We start from the raw sequence: 18420 nt of genomic DNA, 5'->3' as shown, positions 1-18420 counted from the left end.
GGAACAAGAATGACCCTCATCGCTCCCTTTTGGCCGGCTCTCGATTGGTTCACAGAGGTTCTGGAGTGGTTAGTGATTTTCCAAGATCGCTCCACTAAGGAACGATCTTCTCAAACAACCCCACTTCGACAGGTTTCGGACCAAAAAAATCCCCCCGCTCTAAGTTCTGACAGCCTTCAGACTGTCGAAGGACTTGTCAGAGCAAGGGGCTTTTCACGAGAAGTGGCGAAGGCTATTGCAAGAGCCAGAAGAGTCTCCAACTTCTAAAGTATATCAGTCGAAGTGGGAGTTGTTTAGAAGATGGTGTAGGGAAAAGAAAATATCCTCCTCCAGTACCTCTGTATGTAACTGAAATCGCAAATTTTCTCTTATATTTGAGAAAAGACTGTAACTGGCAGTTTCAACAAGTGAAGGGTTACAGAAGTATGCTGGCCTCCGTTTTTCGACATAGAGGAATAGATCTGACAAACAATAAAGATCTTCATGACCTTATAAGGTCTTTTGAGACCACGAAAGAACATGTAATCAAGAAGCCTAGCTGGAACTGATGTGGTCCTCAAGTTCCTAATGTCGGAAAAATTCGTACGTTCTCACGCAGGCTTCGGTAGGGACTTAACAAGAAAGTCTTTATTATTTTGTTTTTGCGTTAGCACAGCCAAGAGAGTGAGCGAGTTGCAAGCTTTGGAAGGTAAAGTGTTTAAGAAAGATTCAGCGATTTGCTCCTTTCAACCATTTTTTCTAGCGAAAAATGAAAATCCCTCAAAGCCTGGCCAAGAGCTTTGAGATAAAAGGAATATCTTCTTTAACAGGGAGAAGAACTAGAAAGGACTTTGTGTCCAGTCAGGGCACTCAAGGTTCTATCTGGAAAAGAAGAAGTTGCTGAAAGGTACAGAAGAAAAAGTCTTGGTGCTCTGTAAGAGATCCGAAAAGAGCGATTTCTAAGAACGCCCTTACATTCTTCATAAAAGATTTAATAAGGGAAGCTCACCTTAAATGCGAAGAAGAGCATTTCCTTAGGTTCTCAGAGTGAGAGCTCATGAAGTGAGAGCCATAGCTACGATCGATGGCATTTCACAAAACATGGTCGCTTCAGGCTCTTATAGAGTCGACATTTTGGAGATGTAATTCGGTGTTCGCCTCGAATTACCTAAGAGATGTTAAAAATTTCGTACGAAAAGTGCTTTTGCTCTGGGAGCGTATGTTTCGGCGGAATTCAGTGCTGGGAGAAGGGTCTGAAGCTAATCCTTCCTATGTAGTTTAAGGCTTAAATTTATGCTTATTGGTGGTTGTTTTTATTGGTTAATTGTCAGAGGGAATAGGGACCCTCTTGCAATTCATAGATTGTAACAAGACTAACATGGTCAGGTGATCGGGATTGGCTTCAGTGCTCTTTGTGATTTGTTTAATAACCTTAACTCTGTCATGTAAGAGGGCGAGTCTCCATTGATATGACAAAAGGTCAAGGCTCTACCATGTAAGTGGGTCAGCCCCCATTGGTACGATCCAGTATAGGCTCCTGTCGCGTAAGCGGGCTAGCCCCCATTGACACGATCCAAAGAGTTATTCAACCATAGGTTCATTCCTCGTTGAAACTCTTGAGGCAAGCAGACTCATCGACAGTAGTCATGAAGTCTTCAGCACCCAATAAGGTAGGAACTATGGATTATGTTATCCAAGAACATAGGTTGTTTTTTCCCTGTTTTTTTAATGTATTTAGTTTAAGTATTATTTTGTTTTTAGCTGTCTCTTGCCCGCCACCAAGGGTGCCAATCAGCTAAGTATATATCTGCTGGGTAAGTTACTTGTACAAAAATGATATTGTTAAGATACAATAAAGTTTTGTACATACGTTACCTGGCAGATATAGTACGATTAATGGCCCACCCAGCCTCCCCTCAGGAGACAGGTGTAAGAGAAATTATGGCTTAGAAAACGGGAATAGTTCCAGACCCCGCCACCCAGCGGCGGGAATGGTGGATCACCTGACCTACCTGTCGTGTGCCGCGAGTTTTGAAAATTCTGTCGGGACGACCGAGTCTATAGCTAAGTATATATCTGCCAGGTAAGTATGTACAAAACTTTATTGTATCTTAACAATATCATTTTAACTAGGCTGCGTTATTGGCCATACACATGCAACTCGCCATTAATTTAAATGAAGAGTGGGGAAGGGAGACAGGCCCCTCACTGTAATACCTGTCAAGTGACAATGGATGTTAAGCATATTTTAGTTGATTGTCCTGTTTTTAATCTTCAGAGGAGGACATTTACATCCTGGACAAACCTTTGAGAGATATACTGGGGGAAAACTGTAATACCCTGAACTTGAGAAAATTTATACAAAGTATTGGGGTTATATTACGAGCTATAATTGATTTTATTAATTTTATTTATTTATTTTATTTACCCTTTTAATCCTTATTTATTTCACATCTAGATTTTTTATTGTATGAAAGTGTTGAGATTGATATTAAAGGTTAAAATGGTACTAAATGGTGTGTGAGTATACAGATATTATGATTGAATGAATTTTGTTATATAGCGCTGAATGGCCTTTGATGCCCCAGTGCTTGGCTTAATGCCTAAATCCTATATTCAATTCAATTCAAGCTCCCACGTATGGCACCTTCCCCTTGGTGGGAGGGGTGTTTTCGGAGTCCTTCTCCTCGCTTGATCCGTCAAGTGTGGAGGAGGGCGCTCGTTACCCCGACGTACAACTGTATTCAGGGTCTTCCGTTCGCTCGGGGTGGGGTCTCGTCTCCCCCGCACGAGAGGGAACCCCTTATGTTTACCCGACTGTTGCTCCCACAGGTGCTTCTTCCGTGGGGGACAACCTTGGACAGTTGTGGGCGTCACTGGGACTGCAGGGCGTGCCAAGTATTCAGGGGCTTATTCAGTGTCTAGGGCGGTCACCCAAGGAGCAGTGACCACCACCACTACCACGATCTCTACCCCAGGGTACGCCGCCCCTCCTCACCTGGTTTACACTCCCCATGTGATGTCAGTGACGCCAACAGCCGCCGTGCAAGGGCCGATCGCTGTCGTACCAAGGAGGGGTGTGCCACCGCCGCCCAGGTTCTTCGTGCTGCCTTCCCCAGACTTCCGCTGCCCTGAGAGTTCGCCCCTGGACCTGCCGCCGGTACCCAGGATGTCGCTGGCTGCCGGTAAGTCTCCTGGCCTACCTGCTTTGCCTGCCGTACCTGCCGCTGGTACTGCTGTTCCTGCCGCTCCTGCTGTTCCCGCTGTTCCAGCCCACAGTGTTGCTGCCCCAGACGCTGGTCTGTCCGGACACGCAGCAGCGGGCTCTGTTGCTTGGCAACAGCAGCCCCAGCTCCTTCCTGGATGACTAACCTGACGTCTGTCCTGCGAGAGCTGACGAAGAAGAAGAAGAAGAGGAGAAGGAAGGTGTCGTCGTCGTCGTCATCTTCATCGTCGTCTTCGTCGTCTGCTGCCGCCTCTTCCCCTTCTACTTCTAAGGCTCCCAAGCCGAAGAGGAAGAAGGCTGCCTCCTCCCCCCCAAGAAGGCTCCTTCGGGAACTTCTAAGGGCCCGTCCCACTCCGGTGGGACGGGGGGTCCTTCTGCTGGTCCTCCTGCTCCTTCGGGAACAGGGCCCGTCTCTCCTTCCGCAAGGAAGAAGAAGACGGGGACCAGAGGGGTACCGGCTAACACTGGTACTTCCTCGCCTGGTGTTAGCGGCACTACCGCTACGCCAGGTTCTGGCTCGGTCTCTCGTTCGCGAGAGGTTCCAAGTGTACGGTCTCCCGCGGCAGACCGTACAGCCAAAGTTCTGGCACCAGAGTTCGCTCAGCGCCAGGACCGCGGCACGGAGCAGAAGGCTGGTGAGAGCCACTCAGGTGACTCTCGCCAGGCCAGCGGCCGCTCTCACAGCGACCAGCCAGTAACCCGGGTCGACGTGACGGTCCCTGACCGGCAACGGGCTGAGGCTGGGAAGAGGTCCCCCCGATCGTTGGCGCCAGCCTCGGCTGGTACCAGCGTTTCGACGAGCCGCGAGGACACGCACCGGTCTCACTGCGACAGTGGTCTCCGCAGGTCCCCTGACCGCCGCTCCCACAGGGACCGGATGGATAGGGGGACCAGCAGCAGCTCATCTGACGCACGAGACCGGGCCGCTGTGCTCAGTCCAGCCGCTCGCCACAGGTGAGCGGTGCGACCAGGCCTGCAGCTCGATCCCCACCGCGGGTTGGTGATCACCTGCAGCCCTCCAAGCACACTGGTTCTGCCAGTGAGCGAGGGGGGAGCGTCAGGTCTTCCTCTCCTGTACCTTCAACTTCCTCGGGTTACGCCGGGAAAAGCGAGGCACCTAGGAGGAGACCGAGAGGGGTCTGTTGCTGTTCCTCCTTCTGAAGGAGGAGGATCTCAGGAATCGCTCTTGTTGGAGGGACTTGATGGTCCTACTCCTCAAGATGCCGTCACTCCAGAGATCCAGAGGAACTTTGCCGAGGTTATTGCGCTGATTCGTCAGCACAACGACCTCGGGGAAGGATCGCCGCTCCCACCATCCGAGCCCACGTCCCGGCTCGAGTCGTTTTGGGGCCCGAAGAGGAAACCCAAACCGACGGTGGGTCTGCCGCGATCAGAGCTGGCCGACTCCGTGCTTGACCAGGTGGAGTCTCTTGTCTCCGGACGGGAGGGTTCGCTGAAGTCAGGCAGGTCATCTAAGCTACTTCCTCCTCCTCTACAGCAACAGCGGTATTTCTACGTGCCTTCTCAGGATCCAATGCCACCCAAACAGGTTAACCCGGAACTAGCAAGGCTAACTCCGGGTGTTTCCCTGCAGCAGCTCCTGTCGGAGAACCTCTGGTTCTCGCAGCAGGAGGCACTTGCCCTGGAATCAACCGCTATGGCGGCTTTTCAGGCAGTCTCCTGGTTGTATCTGTGGTCCCTCACAGTATCCAAAGTCGCGGCCAACTCCGGGAGTTCTACTCTTGAAGAAGACCCAGCTTTCAGGAGACTTTGCCAGTCTGGAGGTAGGGCCATTTCCTACCTCGCCCATCAGACGATAAACCTGTGGGCCAACCTGGTACTTCGTCGTAGGGACGCAGTTCTTACCCGGGTATCCAGGGGGGCTGGGCGCGAGGCGGCACTTGGACTACGTAACGGACCTATTCGGAGTTCCTCCTCTCTCTTTCCGGGAGAGATGGTGGATGCTGCGGTAGAAAGGCGGCCCACTGATGACAGTGACCGCCTAGTACACCAGGCAGTCTCGAAGGCTTCTGGGCAGCCTCGAGCTACTGCGGCCAAGCCCAAGAGTTTGGCTAGCGCTTCCTTGGCTGCTAAGATGGTTGCCCCGTCTAAGCCCCGAGGGAAGACTCTTCCTTCAACTTCTGCCAGGGGAGGTCGTCATCAGCCCCCCTCCCAGCTCTCCTTCTTTCGAGGGGGGGCAGGGAAGAAGTCGAAGAGAGGCGGGAAACGCTAGGGACGGAGTTCCCCCTCACCTGCTGCCAGAAGTGGGGGGGTGCCTGGCGAGCCATTGGGCAACATGGCAGCGCTACGGTGCCGAGGCCTGGATAGTAGATGTCCTTCGGGAGGGATATCTACTACCCTTCGAATCTCGGCCACCCCTCACCTCCAACCCGGTCCATCTTCAGACCTACATCCAGGGAACATCAAAGGACATCGCCCTTTGACAGGAGACCAAGACCATGCTGAGCAAAGGAGCTGTAGAGATCGTCAGGGATCGGTCACCGGGCTTCTACAGCCGCCTTTTCCTGGTGGAGAAGTCTTCGGGGGGCTGGCGCCTGGTGATAGATCTCTCTCCCCTGAACAGATTCATTCGCTAGTCTCAGTTGACAATGGAGACGGCACGTTCCATGCTCGACTCCATCAGTGAGAACGATTTCATGTTTTCAGTGGATTTGAAGGACACGTATTTTCAGATACCCGTCCATCAATCCTCCAGGGAGTACCTCCGCTTCCTCCTCAAAGGGACGGTGTACCAATTCAGGGCACTTTGCTTCGGTCTCTCAACCGCCCCACAGGTGTTCACGCGAGTGTTCACTCTGGTGTCTGCTTGGGCCCATTCACACAGGATACGTCTTTTGAGGTATCTCGACGACTGGTTAGTCCTGGCGAGCTCCCGCTCGCAGTTGCTACAGGACAGGGATCGATTCCTGAAGTTCTGCCGCAATCTGGGGATCGTAGTAAACTTCGAGAAGTCCTATCTCGAGCCCAAGCAGAGGATGAAGTACCTGGGTATGCTGATCGACATGGTAGCAGGGCAAGTCTTCCCCGCAGACTCATGGATCAGCAGATTCAGGGAGGCAGCCGACCGATTTCTGTCTCGACAGGAACAGTCAGCTCAGCAATGGCAAGTCGTGATCGGCCACCTGTCGTCACTCGAGAAGTTAGTTCCTCACGGACGTCTTCACCTGCGGTCTCTTCAGTGGAGACTAAAGGAGAGTTGGTCACAGGCTCAGGACCCACCGTACTTCCCCGTGTCCCTCACGGAGGAGGTGAGGCAGGACCTAGCTTGGTGGCTGGACGACAGGAACCTCTTAAGAGGAGTGCCTCTCCGCACTCCCCACCCGGAGATGTTGCTGTTTTCAGACGCATCCACCGAGGGATGGGGCGCACACCTGGAGGAGTTGCTGGCTGCTGGTGTGTGAGACCATCACGACAAGCACCTTCACATCAATGTCCTGGAACTCAAGGTGGCGTTCTACGCTCTCCAAGAGCTTCAGGACCGCTTGGTGGGACACTCGGTGGTGTTGATGTGTGACAACACCACAGTAGTGGCATACGTCAACAAACACGGGGGCCTAGTGTCTCTTCCGTTGCACCAGTTGACTGTGCAGGTGCACGAGTGGGCCGTGGCTTACTCGATAGAGCTGTCAGCACGCTACATTCCAGGCAAGAGGAATGTAGTAGCAGGCAAGCTCAGCCGTCAGGATCAGGAGATAGGAACCAAATGGTCTCTACACCCAGACATGGCGGAAAGGCTCTTCAACCTGTGGGGGCGTCCAGTTGTGGATCTGTTCGCCACCCGGCACAACAGAAAACTCCAAGTTTTCTTTTCAGCCGTGCCGGACCCATGGGCAGCTGCAGAGGACGCTCTTCAACACCCGTGGGACAACCTGTTCGCATACGCCTTTCCTCCCTTCTGTCTGATTCACAAGGTGATCAGCCGAGTGCTGGCCACCCCGAATCTCAGTTCTTTCTTGCTAGTTTTAAGAGATACGCTTGCCTCTCTCTTATTACTTGGGTCCAGAGGTCTGACCATTGATCCTGCAATACATACCCTGATCAATTGGGCAGAGGCTAGGATCCCTCCCTCTGCTCTTATGACCAGGGAGGGAATCCAAGGTTGGGCGAACACCAGTCTGTTCTTTAAGACTCAGATTCCTCTCACCAAGAAGTAAGTCTTCCTACTGTAAAGGACCGATGGTTTGTATAACGTATCGGAACAAATGACAATTTGTCAAAAATTGCATTTTTCCTAACTATACAAACCTGAGGTCCTTTACACATAGTCCCACCTCATGCCACCCCTCACTCTGCGTTTTTTCCTGGGCCTAAAGCAAAAGTGATTCTTCACCTCCCAGTCGCGCGGTGCGCGCACTGTCGGACAAGCAGTTAACTACCAAACTCCCTTGTTCGAAGCTTACGACCGTTCCAGCTGCCGCTAGTTACCTTCCTATTGTAAAGGACCTCAGGTTTGTATAGTTAGGAAAAATGCAATTTTCAACAAATTGTCATTTTAGGAGGCTAGTATTGACTTCCTCTGTAGCTCTGCCTTCAGCTCCCCATTTGATTCAGGAAAAGCGTAATGAGAAGTTAGACCTCTTTTTAGTTCTAATACCAGTTGAACTGAGTTCGTGACGGGAACGTTCCAAATACCTCCATAGTGTGCGCTCTTTTTCGCGTTCCCTGTTAGAAGTAAGGTGTTGGTGCGCTTGTCTGTACGTAGCCAGAGCCTAGGACTGCCTTGCGACACTTGGTAGTGTCCGCTGCGAGGGAACCAGGTTGGTTCTCGGGACGATGGGATTCTGTGCCCTCCAATACCTACTTCGCCCTTTTCATGGTCTTAATCTCGTCTAAAGCGTTCGCCCAAGGACCGTTAAAGCGATTATCTAGGACCGTTAAAGCGTTTGCATAAGGACCGTTTCGGTAAGTGTTAATGCTCACTCCGTAGGCGCATTCTGTCATCTTCAACACCTAGTTTGAGGTGTTAGCATGCATACGTTTAATAATATATAATATAGGTATAGATATTTATTGAGATGATAATGTATCTTTAGCGAGTTGTACACATTTGGATGTGTCGACTCAGTTGACTGTTTATCTCTCTCATGTTTGGGTTATTCTAAATTCTCGTCTGCTACCATATTCCTTTTTCTTCATAATGCTTGTGTTCATTCTTTGCTTGCTTCCCCTTCGGCTTTCAGCAAATCTCTTACTACTGCCTCATAAATGTTTCTCTTTCAAGTCTACACTGTCTGTCGTATATAAAGTTCTCGCCAAGTTAGATATTTTAGCTTTAGAGATTTCTAAGTTAGTTTCATATAAGAATGCTTTCAAGTATGTACAATCGCTTTCGGACGAGGCGGGAGAGTCGATGTAACTACTCTCCCACCGCCTCCCACTTCTGGCGCCTCTTTGTCTTTCCCTCAGTCAACTCGTGCAGACTGCAGACGTTGTTGACTCATGGGAACGCAGTTGACTCATGCGGACTTGGCCGAGTCCTAAGTTGCTTAAAACCGTCTTCCTCTCATTGAGCCATGGTGGATGCAATACAGCACTCAGCTACTGTCACCTCTTATCGACAAGTGTCGCTTTTTGTCGCCAATGCCCCCTCATTTTGGGACCACCTTGACGTGGTGAGGGGGCTCTCGAACCTCAGGAATCTCTTCCCAGGTTCGAACCCAAGAGTCCCATATGACATTATATATTTTCGAGTAAACTTATGTGGACTTTTCCATTTTTTGCCAAAATTTTTGAAAGCAAATAAATGAGAAAACATATCATGGCTTAACGTGGAGTTAAATCCGAAGCTAAATAGTGAGAACTGTGGTAGATCCATCATCTACCCGACAATGTTCGGACCTGTTTTTCAGGCGGAACTATTCTGTGGAGCTGGACCACAGATTCCAGGGGGGGCCTGGTTCTAGGAATAGAACTCTCGGCATTCTATCCAGTTTGCCCATAATGTGATTAGGATGGGGATAATTGTATTAACATAATACTCTTAGTCCTAGCAAGCGGGTTCTGCTTACACTTGGGCCATACTAATCATGTTATGCCATCCCCTTTTGGGGTAGGGTAGGGATGCGGACATTTGGGAGTCCTTTCTCACTTGTGCCTTTGGCAGAAGATTTAACTTCGCGAAGGGCCAATGATATCTTTTCAAGATTTTTTTTTTTTTTTTTTTTGTAAAAACTCAAAATTTATGAACTGTGAAATAAATGATTTGAGTACCCCTGGGCCCCATGATGGAAAAACTACGGCACAGTTGATGACCATTGGCACGTCACTCCCGAATTTCCTAGGTACTGCCACAAGTAGTGAAAGTACTATAAAAGATACAAAGGAACACCCTGTTCCAAATAAAGCAGCAGAGCCAGAAAACCAAATAGAGTGCATAAATAAAAAAGAAACAAACAAAAATAAATTGGTAAACTCCAATATCGTAACAATGGAACCATATATGATGAACAATAATTCTGAATTAGAGACAAATAATCCTTCCAGTAATACAGAAAAATATAAAAATCATAATAGACAAGCAACATACATAAAACAAGGACCAAAAAGAAACTAAAATTACCGACTTAATCCCACATTGGTACATTTTGATGACCTCTTTGAACCAGATAATTGGTCAAGATTTCTAGTCCTCAAAGCTGATAACAAAATCTCAGCAGCGATACTAGAAAACAAATTACTTAACATATATCCAACACAAGACATGAAATGCAGACACATCAAGGACAATGAATGGCTTATCCAAGTAACCAATAAAAAGCAGTCCACTGCCTTTTTAAGTATAACAGAAATAAATAATATAAAGGTAATAATTACAAGCCACGAAACATTGAATTATGTACAGGGTACAGTCATCCTACCCAATAGCGAGCAGGAGCTTCCTTCAAAACAACTATTGCTAGACTCCCTAAAATTGAGATATAACAATATCCACGATTTAGAAATATACTCTATTTCAAGTAGGAAAGATAAAAGTAAAAATATCAACATTGCCAAAATAAAATTTACAGGCCAAGACTTACCATTTAAAATAAAAATTCTTGGACAAAATAGAGAAGTTCGTCCTTTTGTTCCTAAACCACTATAATGTACACAGTGCTCAAGGTATGGACACACATACAAAAGATGCCGTAATAAGGCTATATGTGCAGTCTGTGCATCAGATGACCATACCACTAATTGGAACTGTAATCAATCAAAATGTATTAATTGTGGACTAGCCCATCACGCAAAATCTAAGGAGTGTTCATTTTACCAATATAACACAGAACTTCAGTTGTTAATAAATAGGACAGGAATGTCAGTCATGGAAGCCAGACTTGAGCTAAAAGTAAGAGGCGTTAACAATCCATCCAAAACCCCCACCTTTTCAAATGTGACTAAAAATCAAGACATCAAACAGCACAATGACAAACAAGATAGTATAAACATGGAAACTGGATTTCATACCAATAATACTGAAACCCAAAATAAAAGTGATATTACAACAACCAATACCACCACTAACATAGATGATTCAGTTATCCTTGGAAAAGAACTACCAATAGAAGAAGAATTAAATAATGATGATAATCGAACTGGCAAAAAGAAAAGAATTCTAGAAAGAACCCCACCTAAGGGAAAAAAAGTAAATATTGAAAATTACAATCAATCCAGAGAAAAACTCCAACTCCACCAGGAGAACATTTTAAAAAACATATTAAACTAACTTCATCACAAGTGGAAATACACAATTACCCTCAATCTCAATCAAACAGCCAACATCTGGACAGTAAAGATCACTCTTTACAATTTCCATCAAATAATACTAATGAAAATCATACCATTAAACCAAACCAAAATATAACTATCACCCCCCAACCATCCACAAGACCGAAATATCCCATTAACAACAACAAAACAAATAACCCCTCAAACCAACAGTCCTTATCACTACAGAAAAGGAACAATAGAATTACAAAACCAGAAATTTCTAAAGCTAGACCAAAAACTTCTGAACCAATAATTAACATTACCAAACATGCTCATCTTGTGGTTGTAATGAATGCTTTGTAATTACATATAACCAACTAACTACCAAGACAGAGGACACAGTACGAAATTGTATTGACAATTTTACCAAATTAAGGAGGTGCCCTTTAACACACCAACATGAGAACGAATTATGTTCTGAATCCTTAAAAATACAAAAGGAAATTATAAAATCAAAAAATAGACTTATTAATATTCAACTATGAAAAACAAACAACTGCAGAATCTAATAACCAACATACAAATACAACGATTAAAAAACCACAAAATAAATTCAAATGCATATAAACTACGAGATAAAGTAAAATCAGCAATCAATTTACAGAATTTAACACCAATTCCTCCCAATCATGGAATATAAAATCATTCAATGGAATATAAATGGTTTCTTAACCCGCTACGTCTGGGTGAATTACAAAGAATCATACGAGACCACAACCAATGTGCATATGTCTACAACATATAGGAAGTAAACCCTACAAATATCCAACACTATAAGATTGCCTGTTATTCACCAACTGACGGTGGAAAATTAGGCACAGCCATATACGTTCATAATAGCATTACATATGAACCTGTTGACATACCATCTATGCCCATTCAAATAACATCAATTAAACTGTATATGCCTGATAAAAGTAAAATTACTATTTGTAATTATATAACCAACCAAATTTCAATGCAAATTTCAGTGATTTTCTGAACTTATTAGCAAAAGTATACGCAACCACTACTTATAGTAGGAGATTTTAATGCACATAATCCATTATGGGATATGAATAAACCCCACTGACACATCCGGAATCATAGAGAATACTATAATGAAACACAACCTGTATTGTCTCAATGAAAGTGAAATTCCAACATATTTTTCAAATACACACCTAACCTTTTCTTCAATTGACATTTCATTATGTTCAAATGATGTATTAGAGAAATTTGAATGGAACGTCCTAGACGATTCATACACAAGTGACCATTTCCCAATCATTCTGAACTACTTAAGTAATGTCAAAATATTGCCACCTACAAGATATAATATCCAAAAAGCTAACTGGGATAAATATTTCCTATACACACGAAACATACCACCATTCCCACATAATGAAGATCACAATACTACATGTGAATCCTTCTCAAACTTCATAATAAATGCTGCAGATAAAAGTATTCCAAAAACCAAATCACATTCCACAAAATCCCCTGTCCCATGGTGGAATCCAACATTAACAACATTAAGTAAAATAAAACATATATTGAGTCGCAATCTAAACAGACTCAAAACTCGCCTTAAATCACTCAACAAAATGCCGTATAGTATAAACATATTAAACAAAATAGTTATAACAAACATAACAATTAACCACATTAAACCACTATATAACAAATATACAGCCAAATTTAGAAAAACGGTAATAGCTGAAAAAATCGCATCATGGAAGGAATATGTCTCAAACTTATCTTCAAACACATCCACAAGGGATGTCTGGCAAAAGATAAGGAAAATCAATGGAAAACATATAAGACCTCCAAGAAGTGCAATACATTTAAATGGAAAAATATACCATGATACTTATGAAAATATCAAAAATAATTGGGAAACATTTTGAAAAAACATCAGTGCTTACTCCAGCCTAGATACACATTTTCAAAATATCAGAAAACAAAAAGAAAATATAATACTCAATTTTGAAACTCTTGAAGACCTGGAATATAACTATATTTTTAACATGGATGAACTAGATAATGCCATCAACTCTTGTCATCCCTCTGCACCAGGATATGTGGGGAAGACCAATGATTGACTTGTTTGCAACTGCCAAAAATCATCGGCTTCCAGTCATGGGCAGTGGATGCCATGCTTCTGGACTGGTCAGACAAGGAACTTTATGCTTTTCCACCCCTAGGAATGATCAGAGGTGGTGTTACAAAATTTCCATTTAGCAGATTTTCCCAGGTTACTCCCCCCAAAGGTAAAAACTGCTCAGACAACCACACATGTTAAGGTTCCACCAAGGATTATCTACTCTGGCTCTGACAGGATTCAAACTGTTGTCCGGCTCCTCAGAGCAAAGGGTTTTTCAAGAGTGGCTGCAGAGGCGATCTCAAAATGTAGAAGAAAGTCGTCCTTCAACGCCTACCAGTACAAGTGGAATATTTTCTGAGTTTGGTGCAGAAGGAATCAAGCCTCTTCTTCTCAAACATCTGTGACAGAGATCGCCGATTTTCTGCTGTACCTAAGGGCATCTGGAAGATTGTCTTCTACAGTCAGAGGATATAGGGCTATGCTAAGCTCTGTATTTAGGCACAGAGGTTTAGACTTGTCTTTGAATCAAGACTTATCAGACTTGATTATGTCTTTTGATATCTGCAAATGTAAGGAAACTCGGCAGGTATCGTGGAATTTAGATGTAGTCCTGAAATGGTTGTCTGGTCCATTTGAACCCCTAGCATCTGCCTCACTCAGGAATTTGACTAAAAAAAACCTCTTCCTGATTGCCATAGCCTCGGCCAGAAGAGTGGGCGAAATTCAGGCCCTAGGTAAGGAGTTGGTTTCTCTAATGGAGATGCGTTGGTCTCATTTACTTTAGACTTCCTTGCTAAGAATGCAAATCCTACAAAACCTTGGCCTTACTCTTTTACTATTAAGAACTTGTCTGGTATAATAGGAGTGGAAGATGAAGAGAGAACTCTCTGTCCAGTGAGAGCTCTGAAGTTTACATTCACAGGACTGAAAACATTAGAGGACCTTCCAATACCTTGTGGTGCTCTGTTAAGGACCCCTCTGTAAGAACGCCCTTTCATTCTTTCTTAGAGACCTCATTTGGGATGCCCATTCTCATTTAGCTGTGGAGGCTCAACCTTTGAAAGTAAAGGCTCATGAGATTAGAGCAGTGGCGACATCTCTAACCTCCAGAATAATCGTCAAATGCGTTCTTGTACTGAAATCTTAGTGCATCTAGAAAATTCAATATGCTAGGCTTTCATTTCCAGAAAACATTATGTCTCAGTTTTCTTTGACCTGGAGAAAGCTTATGATACAACCTGGAGATATGGTATTTTGAAGACACCATGATTATGAATTTCGAGGAGATTACCATTATTCATCCAAGCTTTCCTAAAAAATTGAAGGTTCAGGGTTAAAGTTGGAAACTCATTTTCATCTCTTTACAGCCAAGAAGAAGTAGTTACACAGGGAAGTGTCCTTAGTGTGACACTGTTTGCTTTGTGCATTAACGGCATTGCCTCTGTGATTCCTAAAGATATAATATTTTCCTTGTTTGTTGATGACCTCTCTCTATCATTTGCAGCCTCACGAATGGCAGTGGCTGAAAGAAAAATGAAGCTGGCTATTAACAAAATTGTCAAATGGGCAGAAAAAAGGGGTTTTAAGTTCTCTACATCGAAAACTGTTGCTGTACATTTCTGCCACACTAAAGGTATACATCCTGATCCTGACCTCTATACATGATCAGAGGATATCATGTAAGGAAGAGACACGTTTTTTGGGATTACTGTTCGACAAAAGAATGACTTGGATACCTCACCCAAAAGATCTGGAAGTTAGGTGTATGCAAGCTCTGAATGTTTTAGGAGTGCTCTCCCATACATCTTGGGAAGCAGATAGGAATCACCTAATGATCCTCTACAAAGCCATAGTGGCATCAAAATCAGCATATGGTTGTGAGGTACAGTGGTCCCCCCGTATTCGCGGGAATGCGTACCAGACCCCCCCATGAATAGTTGGAACCCCTATAAAAATGCTTAAAACCTCCTATTTTGTTAGTTAAAACTCAAGAAAACCCCACTAAAAGTTTTTATACCTGGTTTTTTTTTTATTAGTTTATCACAAAAAGTGCATTTTATGATGAAAATTGATAAAAAAAAAAAAAAAAAAAACAATTTTGTGGATATTTCTCATAGAAAAATACCACGAATACACGAATTTTCCGCGAATAATGCGGGAAAATGTTCCCGAGAGAAATCTGCGAATGTGTGAGTCCGCGAATCCGGAGAACGCGAATACAGGGGCTCCACTGTTTACCTTCAGCCTTGAAATCAAAACTAAATATTTTAGATTCGGTACGTAATGCAGGAATAAGGATTGCGAGTGGTGCCTTTAAATCGTCTCCAATCCCAAGCCTTTTTGTAGATTCAGGGGAACTGCCTCTAGATTCATGTCGTCAGATATCACTTGTTCGATACTGGCATAGAATCCAGAGAATTCCTGACTCATAAACTTGCAAAGCAGTTTTTAATGATAAATATTTTAACCTTTATGAACATAATCCATGTTATCCAAAACCTTTTGGATACAGTTTTAACAATTTTAGAAGATTATTCTATTCCAAAGGTCAAAGTCTGGACATTTAAGTATTCTGTTGTGCCCCCCTTGGAAGCTTCCTTTTTAGAACATTTGGCGGACCATGATGGTTCAGTCATAGTTTTTACAGATGGATCCAAGTCTGACACAGGCATTGGCTATGGAGTTGTATTTCCCAATTTTAATAAGAGTGGAAGGCTGCCAGATCAGGCATCCATTTTTACAGCAGACTGTTATGCAATCCTAACTGCTTTAAAGAGATTGCTTGTCATTCTGGAGAACTATTATGTTACGATTCACCGAGTGTCTTGCAAGCTATTGGTTATTTTAATTCACTCCATCCTATCGTTATTGAAATTTTAGAGTGGCTTCAGTTGCTTAAGATTAGTGGTAGTAAAGTATCTTTCTGTTGGTCCCCTGCACATGTCGGTGTGGCAGGAAACGAAGTAGCAGACTCACTTGTCAAAACAGCTGTCAACCAAAGCAATATAGCTAGGTGTGCACTCCCTACAAATAATATGTATCCGGTCATTAAATCAGCGTTCCTTGATTCCTGGAGATTTGCATGGGAGCTAGAAAACCAAAAAATGAAAGAAATAGCTACACCATCTTTCCTGGGAAGTATTCATCTATGACTAAGCAAAGGGAAGTAATACTCAGTCGGCTTAGAATAGGCCATACAAAAATGACACATGGCTTTCTGATGAGTGGGGATCATCAGCCTTATTGTAATGACTGCTTAGTACCATTGACAATCCGACACCTGATAGTTAAGTGCCCCAGTCTTTCAGATGAGAGAGAGGTACTTTCCCCCATATTGCAGGGAAACTGAAGATGGTTTTTCCCTTACCAAGATTTTAGGGGCAAATTTTACTGAATGCGCCCTGTTTAATTTATTATGCTCTGGTATTTTAAATAAAATTTAATTTTTACTATTAATTTTGTAAGTTTATAGGTTTTACGATTATTAAATTTTTTTATCATGGGGATTTTCCTTTGTTAATTTTATTTTATTTCATTTATATGAGTTTTAAGTTAATAATTTTGTCTTGTGTATGTATTTATGTGCGTATGAATATATTTGCTCGTTTGGATATGCGTACATCTGCTTTATATGTTCCAGTATAGTGGCGTCAATAACCATTAGTAGTTGTGACGCCAGATAATCTTTAAAAAATCAATCAATCAATCAACTTTGTGGCTCTTGCTTGTACTCCTTCTAGCCTATTTATGCCTTTTCTTAGTGTTGGTGACCAAAACTATACTGCATATTCAAGATGGGGTCTAACTATTGATGTGTAGAGCTGCAGCACCATTTCCTTGTTTCTGTTTTTGAAGTTAAGTATATCTTAGTTTTACCAGACCACTGAGCTGATTAACCCTTAAACGCCTATTGGACATATGAAACGTCGATGAAAATTGTCTGTTGGGTGCCTAACCGACGTATGGTACGTCGACGCAAAATAGTTTTTTTTAAAATTCGCAGAAAAATAGTTATAGGCCTACTAGGCGAAAACTTTTGAATCATGTGCCTTGAGGGATGCTGGGAGCTCACAGATCAAGCTGTTGTTTTGTTTACAAGCGTTACCCAGGCGCGCAAGCGCGAATTTATTTCTTCTTGCACTAAAAAGCATCAGACACATCTCGGAAATTATTTTGTCACTGACATAATTTTTGCACCATTTTATATTAGCTGTTATATAGAATTTTATATATGAAAAGGTGTGCAATTTCATGTAAAATACAACAAAAAATAACCCATGGTTGTAGCTTTTATCAGTTTTGAAATATTTTCATATAAATAACGATAAGTGCCAAAATTTCAACCTACTGTCAACTTTGACTCTACCGAAATGGTCGAAAAACGGAATTGTAAGCTAAAACTCTTATATTCTAGTAATATTCAATCATTTACCATCATTTTACAACAAATTGGAAGTCTCTAGCACAATATTTCGATTTATGGTGAATTTTTGAAAAAACTTTTTCCTTACGTCCGCGCGGTAACTCCTACGAAAAAATCAGAAATTTTTTTGTCCGATTGTCGTATTGTTTGCACCGTTTTATATTAGCCGTTACATAAAGTTTTATATATGAAAATGTGCGCAATTTCATGTAGACTACAACGAAAAACAACCCATGGTTGTAGCTTTTATCAGTTTTGAAATATTTTTATATAAATAACGATAAGTGCCAAAATTTCAACCTTCAGTCAACTTTGACTCGACAGAAATGGTTGAAAACCGCAATTGTAAGCTAAAACGCTTACATTCTAGTAATATTCAGTCATTTACCTTTATTTTGCAATAAATTGGAAGTCTCTACCACAATATTTTGATTTATTGTGAATTTTGAAAAAAAAACTTTTTTTTTTCCTACATCTGTGTGGTAACTGCCGAAAAATTAAGAAATGTTTTCGTCTGATTGTCGTAATGTTTGCACCGTTTTATATTAGCCGTTACATAAAGTTTTATATATGGGAATGTGAGTAATTTCATGTAGAATACGACAAAAAACAACCCATGGTTGTACCTTTTATCAGTTTTGAAATATTTTCATATAAATAACTAAGTGCCAAAATATCAACCTTCAGTCAACTTTGACTCGACTGAAATGATAAAAACGCAATTGTAAGCTAAAACTCTTACATTCTAGTAATATTCAATCATTTACCTTCATTTTGCAATAAATTGGAAGTCTCTTGCACAATATTTCGATTTTCGGTTTATTTATGAAAAAATCTTTTTCCTACGTCCATGCGGTAACTGCCGAAAAAATCAGAAATGTTTTTGTCCAGTTGTCGTATGTTTGCACCGTTTTGTATTAGCCGTTACATAAAGTT

General features: G+C 43.0%; 1 protein-coding gene across 1 annotated transcript in view; it reads left to right on the top strand.

Annotated features, from left to right (window-relative positions):
- The window catches only part of LOC135222271 (uncharacterized), a 57577-nt gene extending 39658 nt beyond the window's left edge, over positions 1 to 17919 (top strand). The window contains exon 3 of the mRNA XM_064260380.1: positions 16823 to 17919. Within this exon, the coding sequence (XP_064116450.1) occupies positions 16823 to 16831 (9 nt within the window). The 3' untranslated portion in view covers positions 16832 to 17919. The remainder of the gene's footprint in view (positions 1 to 16822) is intronic.
- The last annotated feature ends 501 nt before the right edge of the window (positions 17920 to 18420 follow it).

Source organism: Macrobrachium nipponense, chromosome 3 (assembly GCF_015104395.2).
Source record: "Macrobrachium nipponense isolate FS-2020 chromosome 3, ASM1510439v2, whole genome shotgun sequence".
Taxonomy (NCBI): domain Eukaryota; kingdom Metazoa; phylum Arthropoda; class Malacostraca; order Decapoda; family Palaemonidae; genus Macrobrachium; species Macrobrachium nipponense.
Note: the sequence above shows the minus strand (reverse complement) of the source record. Positions and strands in the feature narration are given on the sequence as shown.